Source organism: Myxine glutinosa, chromosome 4 (assembly GCF_964187855.1).
Source record: "Myxine glutinosa chromosome 4, kmMyxGlut1.1, whole genome shotgun sequence".
Taxonomy (NCBI): Eukaryota; Metazoa; Chordata; class Myxini; order Myxiniformes; family Myxinidae; genus Myxine; species Myxine glutinosa.
The window spans coordinates 203,313,161-203,325,504 of NC_136264.1; the positions used below are offsets into that span (position 1 = coordinate 203,313,161).

The 12,344-nt window shown below is 43.2% G+C and overlaps 2 protein-coding genes across 7 annotated transcripts in view; one reads left to right on the forward strand and one right to left on the reverse strand.

Moving 5' to 3' along the window:
• LOC137425653 (uncharacterized) overlaps positions 1 to 9,309 on the forward strand; it is a 64,742-nt gene extending 55,433 nt beyond the window's left edge. For 2 of the 4 annotated variants that reach the window (XM_078776926.1, XM_078776927.1), the window contains exons 6-7: positions 3,095 to 3,151; positions 3,592 to 9,309. In XM_078776926.1, the coding sequence (XP_078633052.1) occupies positions 3,095 to 3,151; positions 3,592 to 4,391 (857 nt within the window). In that variant the 3' untranslated portion in view covers positions 4,392 to 9,309. The remainder of the gene's footprint in view (positions 1 to 3,094; positions 3,152 to 3,591) is intronic. The other 2 variants (XM_078776924.1, XM_078776925.1) reach the window with 1 other exon arrangement.
• Positions 9,310 to 10,731: 1,422 nt separating this feature from the next.
• IQUB (IQ motif and ubiquitin domain containing) overlaps positions 10,732 to 12,344 on the reverse strand; it is a 40,811-nt gene continuing 39,198 nt past the window's right edge. For all 3 annotated transcript variants that reach the window (XM_078776929.1, XM_078776928.1, XM_068114292.2), the window contains one exon: positions 10,732 to 10,960. In XM_078776929.1, the coding sequence (XP_078633055.1) occupies positions 10,814 to 10,960 (147 nt within the window). In that variant the 3' untranslated portion in view covers positions 10,732 to 10,813. The remainder of the gene's footprint in view (positions 10,961 to 12,344) is intronic.

The following is a 12,344-nucleotide window of genomic DNA, read 5'->3' on the forward strand; positions in this document are numbered from 1 at the left end:
CCATTCTCAAGTGAAGCAGAAAGCGTGTTTGAAAAAGCCTGTGTGGTCGGTGCCTTTTATAAGGACTGGGTGTGTCTTCCTGTGGAAATTCCCTGGGCGTGTCTTAACTGGAAATGATGTGATGGAAATTCCCTGAAAATGATGTAATGTATTATCTGGAAATGATACAATGCTGAAGAGTTTATAAAGTGGGTGGGACTTAGCAAAAGTGGGAGGAGCTTAGCAAAAGTGGGCGGGGCTTAGTAAAAAGTGGGCGTGGCTTAACAAAAAGTGGGCGGGGCTTAGTAAAAAATGGGCGTGGTTTACCAAAAAGTGGGCGGAGCTTACCAAAAAATGGTATGTGGCACTGGAGGCGCTCAAACAAGAACATTGAGGGAGGTTTACCATTTTATCTTAGCTCAGTTAAAATATCTTAATAAAGAACCAAACTCAAACATATTTTTTGTTAATATATTAGATGGTGAAGAGAGTTGTAGGAGAATTAAATTATTTCCCACGCATAAACAAATATTTGTAGGGTCGTTGTTTGAGTGGGTTATATTCACCAGATGATATTAAGAGTAAAAGGTTAAAAGGTCCATGAGGTCAGAAGGATCACAGGTGTTTAAGTGGTCTAATGAATAAGGATAACATGTCAAAAGGTTAGAAGGTTCGTAAAGAACAGGGTGAGAGAAATATAGGTGTTTAGGGGCAATGAGGGAGGGAAAGAATTAATATGGAAGTGAATGGGTCAATGTTTGAGTGGGTCAAAGATTAATCTGCCAGATGATATGTAGAAGAAGGATGATAGGTCTATAAGAGAAAACAAATATTTGTAGTGTTTGAGTGGTCTAATGAACAACATTAAGGATAGGTACTACAGACAAAAGGTTCATAAAGATGAGGGTGGGAGAAATAGAGGTGTTTATGATTTTTGAAAAAGACAAGGGGGTAAATGACATTAGATAGGGATTTCCCATGTTAAACGGAGGTGTCCCAGAAGCAACATTATTACACTACTCATGCAGCATACACCTTTCCCTTCAGCTTCAACGACACTCCCCTCCTCGTCGGCACGCCACTCAGTTCCCGAAACGTCTTAGTTCCCAAAGTTCCTGAAAAAAGCCACTCAGTTTTTGTCACTCAGAGAGAGAAAAATGCTCTTCAATATTTTTTACTGGATTCAAGGCTCGTGGAGGAGCGACAAGACATTGATTTGGAAAAACCGGACTTGACTTCGGACAAACTTAGCCTCTGACCTTGGGGGAAGTGACCTTTCTGCAGTACTCTGGGTACCGGTGACGCCATATTTTATGACGTCGCTTTTCACTTTGCAGCCAGAAATCAAGGAGAAATCAGCTTCCCCCATTTCTCTCTCTCTCTCTCTCTCTCTCTCTCTCTCTCTTCTCTCCTCTCTCTCTCTTCTCTCTCTCCTCTCTCTCCTCTCTCTCATGGAATTTAGGGGAAAATGACACGAGGAAGAAATGATCTCAATATTGTGTATTCACGTTGCTGTTTGAGTACTGTACCGCTAAACTGTTATTTTATCTTTTATGCACAAAATAATCAGAATTGATATTCCATTGGAGCCTATCGGGGACGACCAATTTATCAGTCATGGAAAGCATGAGCAACACAGTTGTAATGTTGCAATTGTTTTGAGTTTGTTGTTCATCTGATCGGCGAGTGCTTCCGGTATGCATTGCTTTTGCTGACGTCCTTTGAATGTCTCCGTTTCCTTTCAACCCCGCACGTGCGAAGCGAAAACCGGGCTTAAGCAATTGGTTCACTTTGTCCCTATGTGTCCGCAAACGTCAGTTTTTGATGGAGGAACAACTCGATTTCAATTGAATATTATCAAGATTGGATGTTCACCAACATCTCAAATCGTTCCCCAATCCAAAGCCATGATCTTTTCTACACCTGTTAAAAGACGCTGCAATGGCGATAACTTCTGAAAATGCTTGTGATGAAATATGTTGTATTGTCTCGGGCTGAGTGGCGAGACTATCCACTGGAAAGGAATGATCTTGAGGGGACTTGTATAAACTGTGTCCGTTCGGTGTGCGAGAGGTGGCATACTGTATCCCTGCGCAGTAGACTATCGAGATTTACTAGGTATGCAAAGGCTTGCTTGCAAGGAATTAGAAAGAGATGTATGCTTTGGTTGCCTTTACATGGGACTAATAAACTGTATTGTTGTGTTGTAGGATTGGCTTGAGAAATAGTTCAATAAAGCTTCAATTATTGCCAGATGTCTGAGTTTGATTCCACAATAATTTAGTCAGCTATGGCCGCCTCATATGTCTCACAAAGAGTGAAATAATCATAGACCGTGTTCGACACATTACAGTGTAGGATGGTCAACTTCTGCGCGTCCACGAGCTCAGGAACCGTCGCCATGTGGTGTCCGAGGGCTCGTTCCCAGTATGACCATTGGCTCGAGGCATCGCTCGCATGAGGGTCCCCATCGAACCTGTCCAGCTTGATCAGCTTCTCTGTGGCTCGTGACGCTGAGTTCGAGCGAGGCGAAGTTGAGAGATAGCTGAATAAATTGTTGTGGAATCAAACTTTTTTTTTTCTACAGCCTTTAAAATCTGTATTTTATTTCAATTTAATTATATACTTGAACACTGTAGAACACACATCGTTTCTTGGCACTTTCAAAAACCTTCCGTTTAGCAGTATTCGGACAAAATATTGCGGCATTTTAAATCATTTTGACCAATCAAATTTGCCGCTCGGAGATCCCGCCCATGCCCTTGTTTTTAGCTGCGACGAGCAGCTCTATGAGAGGACCGCGTTGTTGTTCTTGTTGTTGGGGTGCCTTTTTGAATAGCACAGGCGCATACACTCGGACGTGCGTTGGTATGAGGTAAGAACATATTGCAACGGATATCCTCATGATTCTACACGTTGCTGGTGAGCACGATGTGGTCATTTTTCTCTTGTTCAAGACTGCGCAGGGTCCGGTGTTCTATGAACTGTAGTTTTGAATTCAAAGGATTCATTTTGTCAGGCGAAACAAATGCAAACATTCATCGATACAGTATAGATTGTGGTTGGGTAAACAGACATTTCAGAAAACCAAACTTCTTTCCTGTTGTGCTTGCAGACCTTTCCATAAAGGTGAAAGCTGAACCAAAAGTTGATAATTTCCCAGCTTCACAAGGTACGCACGTGTTCCAACACAAAATGATTATTCCATGAACCAACATCCGCATCAGGTCAATACTTGTGTGCAGAAAATGTATCGGTTTCATGAAATGGTACTGTCAAATCAAATGTCACCATGCTTCCGTAACTGAGATTAAATAGGTAGCGGGGGAACTGCAATTGAATTATTTGGATTATTTAATTGATGTATGTATGATGGAGCTTGAAGAAAACCATTTTGTGATTCAGTTTATGCTCCTAAAATGTTTGTGATCTCCTGCTGCGTGGCTGGTGATGAAAAATGGAGAAGAACTATACGATTGTTCACCACCATGGTCTACTTGGGTAAAGAAAATTGCTCACAGAAAACGATGAATGTTTACTTTGTTTAAAACTATATACAGCACTCTAAATTCTCAAGCCTTTTCTTTTTGTCCATGTGGAATGTTGCGCTAGGGTTGGCTGGGAAATCCATCAACAAGTACACCTGCACCACGTGTCAGGAGGAGTTATCAACCGAAGACCTTCTGCATCTTCACTTGGAGACTCATGATGAAAAACCTGAACAGAAGAAGCACAAGTGCAACCTCTGCCCCTACAGCTCGGATCGTAAGGACAATTTCATTGCGCATTTGAGGATCCACTCGGGCGAGCGCCCTTACACCTGCTCCGTGTGCGAGAAGGCTTTTTCTTCATCGTCTGCTTGTCAAAATCACATCCGTGTCCATACGGGAGAGCGCCCGTACAAGTGTACCATCTGCGGTAAAGCTTTTACGCAGTCGACGTCGTGTCAGACACACATGAGGATTCATACGGGTGAACGTCCACATAAGTGCGCTACGTGTGGCAAGACTTTTGCCAATCCTGCAGCTTATCGGAAACACCTGAGAATCCACACCGGAGAGCGTCCGTACAAGTGCTCTTACTGTGAAAAGCAATTTCCGTCATCGTCAGACTGTCGGATTCACATGAGGGTTCACACAGGTGAACGGCCACATAAATGCACTTCCTGTGAAAAGACCTTTGCACATAAAACTGCGTATCAGAAACATGTGAGAATCCATACCGGAGAGCGTCCCTACAAGTGCGAATTTTGTAAGAAGGCTTTCTCTTGTTCGTCGGATTTTCAAAGGCACGTGAGAACTCATACAGGAGAACGTCCATATAAATGCACTTCCTGTGAAAAAAGTTTTATTCGATCAGCACATTGTCAGGGACATATGAAAATTCATAGAAGACCATTTGTTTTGAGCTAGTTACTTTAAAGTAACACTCCATGAAAAACGCTCAATAGAAGAAGAAGAACTTAGCTTCGGTATCTTGCTACAATTCACCAAATGTCCCTCCGTCTGTCTGTCCGTCCGTCCGTTCTCAGGTACCGCAAAAACGGCTGAACCGATCGCAACGATATTTTGGGTGGGTAATCCTGGGACCCCCTGGAGTAAAATAGGCTATATTGTTTTTCCAATTTCAGCTTTTTTCTCCAGCATTTTCAGTTTTGGACTCCCGCATAACGTTATTGTCCTGGGTACCGCAAAAACGGCTGCACTGATCGCAACGATACACCTCAATGCCCATGGGATTACCACGGGTGACCCCACTAGTATTATTTCATTCATCAGACAAGCTGTTTGATGCACTCCAGCTGGAAATATATATCTTTTTAAATAGGTAAAGTACAATAATTATTTACTGGGATCTATCATAATATTAAAGATCAGAAACATTTTCACAAGTCTGTGCTGAAGTTACGCCAGAACAGTGGAAAATGTTCCCAGCTGGAAGTGGTCTAACTCCAACATGGTGATAGTTATGGGGAGTAGTCTAACTCCAGTATGGTGATAGTGACTGGGAGTGGTCTAACTCCAACACGCCGATAGTAATTGGGAGTGGTGTAACTCCAACATGGTGATAGTGACTGGGAATGGTCTAATTCCAACACACTGACAGTGATTGGAAGTGGTGGCTATCTTCAACATGCTGATAGTTACTGGAAGTGGTGGCTATCTTCAACATGCTGATAGTTACTGGAAGTGGTGGCTATCTTCAACATGATGATAGTTACTGGAAGTGGTGGCTATCTTCAACATGCTGATAGTGACTGGAAGTGGTGGCTATCTTCAACATGCTGATAGTGACTGGAAGTGGTGGCTATCTTCAACATGCTGATAGTTACTGGAAGTGGTGGCTATCTTCAACATGCTGATAGTGACTGGAAGTGGTGGCTATCTTCAACATGGTGATAGTGACTGGAAGTGGTGGCTATCTTCAACATGGTGATAGTGACTGGAAGTGGTGGCTATCTTCAACATGCTGATAGTGACTGGAAGTGGTGGCTATCTTCAACATGGTGATAGTGACTGGAAGTGGTGGCTATCTTCAACATGGTGATAGTGACTGGAAGTGGTGGCTATCTTCAACATGCTGATAGTGACTGGAAGTGGTGGCTATCTTCAACATGGTGATAGTGACTGGAAGTGGTGGCTATCTTCAACATGCTGATAGTTACTGGAAGTGGTGGCTATCTTCAACATGCTGATAGTGACTGGAAGTGGTGGCTATCTTCAACATGCTGATAGTTACTGGAAGTGGTGGCTATCTTCAACATGCTGATAGTTACTGGAAGTGGTGGCTATCTTCAACATGCTGATAGTGACTGGAAGTGGTGGCTATCTTCAACATGCTGATAGTTACTGGAAGTGGTGGCTATCTTCAACATGCTGATAGTTACTGGAAGTGGTGGCTATATTCAACATGCTGATAGTGACTGGATGTGGTCCAACTCCAGCGGTGATAGTTACTGGGAGTGATCTGCCTCCCGCACGGTGATAGTTACTGGGAGTGATCTTCCTCCCGTACGGTGATAGTTACTGGGAGTGATCTGCCTCCCGCACGGTGATAGTTACTGGGAGTGATCTGCCTCCCGCACGGTGATAGTTACTGGGAGTGATCTGTCTCCAACCTGGGAGTGATCTGTCTCCCGTACGGTGATAGTTACTGGGAGTGATCTGCCTCCCGCACGGTGATAGTTACTGGGAGTGATCTGTCTCCAACCTGGGAGTGATCTGTCTCCAACACGGTGATAGTTACTGGGAGTGATCTGTCTCCCATACGGTGATAGTTACTGGGAGTGATCTTTCTCCAACCTGGGAGTGATCTGCCTCCCGCACGGTGATAGTTACTGGGAGTGATCTTTCTCCAACCTGGGAGTGATCTGCCTCCCGCACGATGATAGTTACTGGGAGTGATCTGTCTCCAACCTGGGAGTGATCTGTCTCCCGTACGGTGATAGTTACTGGGAGTGATCTGCCTCCCGCACGGTGATAGTTACTGGGAGTGATCTTTCTCCAACCTGGGAGTGATCTGTCTCCAACACGGTGATAGTTACTGGGAGTGATCTTTCTCCAACCTGGGAGTGATCTGTCTCCCGTACGGTGATAGTTACTGGGAGTGATCTGTCTCCAACCTGGGAGTGATCTGTCTCCAACACGGTGATAGTTACTGGGAGTGATCTGTCTCCCGTACGGTGATAGTTACTGGGAGTGATCTGCCTCCCGCACGGTGATAGTTACTGGGAGTGATCTTTCTCCAACCTGGGAGTGATCTGCCTCCCGCACGGTGATAGTTACTGGGAGTGATCTGTCTCCAACCTGGGAGTGATCTGTCTCCCGTACGGTGATAGTTACTGGGAGTGATCTGCCTCCCGCACGGTGATAGTTACTGGGAGTGATCTTTCTCCAACCTGGGAGTGATCTGTCTCCAACACGGTGATAGTTACTGGGAGTGATCTGTCTCCCGTACGGTGATATTTATTGGGAGTGATCTGTCTCCCGTACGGTGATAGTTACTGGGAGTGATCTGTCTCCCGTACGGTGATAGTTACTGGGAGTGATCTGTCTCCCGTACGGTGATAGTTACTGGGAGTGATCTGACTAATATGATGAAATGAATGGGTTTTTTTTTTTAAACAGATTTGGAAAACAGAGTTTATTCTGTAGAGATTGAGGGGATGGAATTGGAATGGGAGTAAAGAGGAGTGGGACGAAGGAAAATAATTTGGTGAAAATAAAATAAAAGTTTTTCCTTGAAGAAAATAACGAGCGAAACTTCCTGCCATCTCGCAGCATTGATAACTCAATCACCTCACAACAAAAAGGGACAGAAATGCACACTAGATATTCAAAGGACAATGGAGCACAGGACAGAGAATAAAAATTCAATTTCGCTCCTTTATCTTCAGATGCAAAATCTCTCCGGTGAACCTTTAAACCGAACACTCAGCTGTCCTGTCAGAAGTAGCAGTCAAATGTGTCACCATTGTTCTTCTTCTTCCTCAGGTTCGTTGCATTGCTTATTATATATTGGGTTGAAAGTTTTGTGGTGGGTTTGGGGTTGTTGAATTTTCAAGGATTAGGATTGGAATCGATTTATTTTCGTTAAGATGTTGGAACTTCCCAGCAACGATGGAGTGGGGGGTTGGAGAGCTGGCGGATAGCGATGGAGTATGTGTGCGTTTTTGAGTGCCTGGCTGATTGATTATGGAGTACACGTGTGTGCTGTTGAGTGCCTGGCTGATTGATTATGTAGTACATGTGTGTGCTGTTGAGTGCCTGACTGATTGATTATGGAGTACACGTGTGTGCTGTTGAGTGCCTGACTGATTGATTATGTAGTACATGTGTGTGCTGTTTAGTGCCTGGCTGATTGATTATGTAGTACATGTGTGTGCTGTAGAGTGCCTGACTGATTATGTAGTACATGTGTGTGCTGTTTAGTGCCTGGCTGATTGATTATGTAGTACATGTGTGTGCTGTAGAGTGACTGACTGATTATGTAGTACACGTGTGTGCTGTTTAGTGCCTGGCTGATTGATTATGTTGTACATGTGTGTGCTGTAGAGTGCCTGGATGATTGATTATGGAGTACACGTGTGTGCTGTTGAGTGCCTGACTGATTGATTATGTAGTACATGTGTGTGCTGTTGAGTGCCTGACTGATTGATTATGTAGTACATGTGTGTGCTGTTTAGTGCCTGGCTGATTGATTATGTAGTACATGTGTGTGCTGTTTAGTGCCTGGCTGATTGATTATGTAGTACATGTGTGTGCTGTAGAGTGCCTGACTGATTATGTAGTACATGTGTGTGCTGTTTAGTGCCTGGCTGATTGATTATGTAGTACATGTGTGTGTGCTGTTTAGTGCCTGGCTGATTGATTATGTAGTACATGTGTGTGCTGTAGAGTGCCTGACTGATTATGTAGTACATGTGTGTGCTGTTTAGTGCCTGGCTGATTGATTATGTTGTACATGTGTGTGCTGTTTAGTGCCTGGCTGATTGATTATGTAGTACATGTGTGTGCTGTAGAGTGCCTGACTGATTATGTAGTACATGTGTGTGCTGTTTAGTGCCTGGCTGATTGATTATGTAGTACATGTGTGTGCTGTAGAGTGACTGACTGATTATGTAGTACACGTGTGTGCTGTTTAGTGCCTGGCTGATTGATTATGTTGTACATGTGTGTGCTGTAGAGTGCCTGGATGATTGATTATGGAGTACACGTGTGTGCTGTTGAGTGCCTGGCTGATTGATTATGTAGTACATGTGTGTGCTGTTTAGTGCCTGGCTGATTGATTATGTAGTACATGTGTGTGCTGTAGAGTGCCTGACTGATTATGTAGTACATGTGTGTGCTGTTTAGTGCCTGGCTGATTGATTATGTAGTACATGTGTGTGCTGTTGAGGGCCTGACTGATTGATTATGGAGTACACGTGTGTGCTGTTGAGTGCCTGGCTGACTGTTATCCATCAGAAACAGGAACTGCTGAATCCGCATGTATTCAAAGTGTGTCCCTCATGCCACGGGGCTGTTTGTATAAATTGTAAAATTTGTACCGATTGCGAGTCAAAGTGGGAATTGAAACTAATTACCGGTATTCCATTGACAGTAGGGCCTTGTGTTATCCTGTTAACTCTTTCAGACAGTGCAGTAGACCAAATTTCTGTCCTTTGGCGGTCAACTCATTTGGTGTTAGAAATGATGCTAATTATTCTCATGAGCTGTTGTGGTTAACTTGGAATGAGCAGATGAATCAGAAATATCAGTCTTCATATGTAAGCCTACCTGTACGTGGGGCAGGGCATATTTTATCATCACATTAAAAATGCAAAATTTACCTGAGTCCTCGTGCTTTTCACCTTTTATGTTCTATGTAGGGCTACGCATCTTTCTTTTGCTGTAATTTGACGTTATTACCTCTGCCACCGAGAGTGGATGGAAGTTATGTTTTCACGCCTGTTTGTCTGTCTGTCTGATCAGGATATCTCAAAAAGTTGTGAACGGATTCGGCCGACATTTGGTGGGGAGGTTGCCTTTGTGACGAGGACAAATTGATTAGATTTTAGTGAAGATCCGAATCTGGATACGAGATTTTTAAAAAAAATTCTTAGTGATTTACTGTGGGAGTGGAAGGAGGGATTTGAGAAACATGGGCTGAAGATGAGCACGGAGAAGATGGAGGTGATGTGGGTTGGGCAGCAGAGAAAATAAATGAATATCATGTTAGAGGGGAAGGAGATCAGACAAGGAAATAGGTTTAAGTATCTGGGGGGGGGAGGGACAGTAACTGGGGATGGTAAGTTAGAGACAGAGGTGTGGATGAGGATTCAGGTGGGTGCGAATGTGTGGAGGAGGGAGTAATGGCGGACAGAAAGATTTCAAGGAAATTGAAAGGGAAGGTTCTGATGTTATGTGTAACGCCGGCCTACCTTTATTGTCTGGAGACGGTGGCACTGACAGAGAGACAACAACAGGAGCTGCAGGTTTGAGAGAACAACTGGGTCAGGAGGATTGTGGGAGTCAAGAGGGTGGATAGAAGGAGAAAGGATGAACTGACGGAGGAGATTGGTGTGCAGATGAGCTTGACGGAGATTGGTGAAATGCCAGCTGAGATGGGCTGGATATTTGGTGTGGATGGGGGAAGATAGAATGGCAAAGAGAGTGGATAGGTTGAGGGAATAAGGTAGGAGGAAAAGAGGTAGACTGCAGTTGAGATAGGAGGATTGTGTGAGGGGGGATATCAGTGAGGTGGGGGTAGTTGGAGGGTGGAGAGAGTCGGCTGAGGACAGAGGAGAGTGGAGGAGTATTGTGGTCAAGGCAAGGCAGGAACATTAATTGGTGCCATTGGACCTCACACCTCATAAAGGGAAGAGGAGGAGAACAACTTTATGTTGTTGGCGATGGCTCACCTACTCTTCACGAAGAACACCATGAGATCTTTAACATCCACCAACGAATGCCTGGAGACGGGATGCCCGTTTAACGTCCATCCGAGGGACGACACACATTGACACATCACCCTGCCTGTGAAACAGTCCAAAGAAAGAGATTATAACATACGTATTCACTCAAGCCTCCAGCCGGTTCCTCAGTTGAGGTGCTAAATATGAAGTATGCTGTTTTTATCCTTTCAACCTCAGCCAACCACACGTAGAGAGAGTAGTAGCACTTTCACAATCACTGCATGCCATTGAAGGCAAGAACCAGAAAAAAAGGACTTCTTTACTTTTTCCAGGTTAATGATTGGAGTTTAACACAGTTGTAATATGTGGACCATTTTATTGATTAGGGTTATAGTTATGCTCGGATCCGAAGGTAACATTGGGTTCAGGCAGTTACGCTCATGTTTTTGTTGCCCGTACAGTTTGGCCTTGGGGTTTCGCTGACATCAGGTCAATGTGCTTGGCCATCGTGTCGATGCTGCTGAAGTAAAAACGAGCCAGTACATGGCGGTGATGGACCGCAGCGAGAAAATGGTCCTTGTAAGCCTGTGTGCAATACGTGCAAATAACACCAAGGATGTTACTCTCAAAGTTAGTATGAAAGGCAATTTGACTCATTATATTTACATTGTACTACCCTTAAAGGAGCTCAGTCCCCAAAGAAAACCAGACAATTGGATGTGGAAATGCAGGTGGGGTTCACATGCATAACATCCAGAAGAAAGTGCGTAGATGAAGAGAGACCGATGAATGTACACTTGCTTCTTTATCAAAGCCAGGGTCTTTGCACCTCTAATCCATATTATTTAGGATCTTGCATTAACTTCCTCAGAGAAAAAAAACCAAACAAAACATATATTGTGCATAGCACAGTACTTGCGAAATCCCGAAAATAAGTTGTTGACTTTCAGCATTTATTGACCTTTTGGCCTCTGTTGACCTCAAAAATAATTGGTGGTTGAATTCAATGATCAAGTTGTAAATCCTCTTCAAATTTCAATTCAATCGGATAAAAATTGAGGATTTTAGAAATTCCACACAAGTTGCTGACCTTTGTCCTATGTTGACCTTTTGGCATACACTACCAGTCAAAAGTTTAGGTACACCCAACATTTTTTGTTATTTTAAAGTTTAACGTGCAAAATGAACGTAAAATGTGAACAAAACTCTTTACTTACCAAAGATATATCTGCTTATCTACTGACAATATATTGTGCTTCAATGCATCTTTCTTGTGTGGAACGTTGGTTTAAGGCAATTTTTGGAAATAGGTCGAAAAGTGCAAAACTAAATTCAAACTGAAACGTGAAGTTAATGTTATTAATGTTTCATCTCAGGAGCAACAAATAATTTACATTTACAAATAGTTTACAAATAATCTGCTTTGTGTGGAATGAATGTTTGTTCTGTGTTTCTTCATCACGTGCAATGTCTATTGCCAGGAGTTGCAAAAAAATGTTTACAGAAAGGGCAGCCATACAATCTAATGAATTTTTTTGGTGTTTCAGATTGCATGAACATGGGTGCCAAAGCTCAGCTAATGCCAGAAAAAAAACAGGCAATAATTGTAACTTTGAGAAAAGAAGGCCAATCCTTGAGAGAAATTGTAAAAAATTACAAGTGTCAGTAAAAGCAGTTGCTTGTGCCATTAAACAACATAACGAAAATGGTAGAAATGCAGATAGAAAATGTTCTGGTCGACCAAGAATCACAACAGAATTGTAGGACAAGTTATCTGAATCACCAGTCTGCGCAACAGACGTCTTACAGCACCAAATATTAGAGCAAAGCTAAACAGCTCCAGCATTGCAACTGTTTCTAGGCCTTCTTTTCTCAAAGTTACAATTGCCTTTCTTTTTTCTGGTGTTAGCTTAGCTTTGGCACCCATGTTCATGCAATCTGAAACACAAAAAAAACTCATTAGATTGTA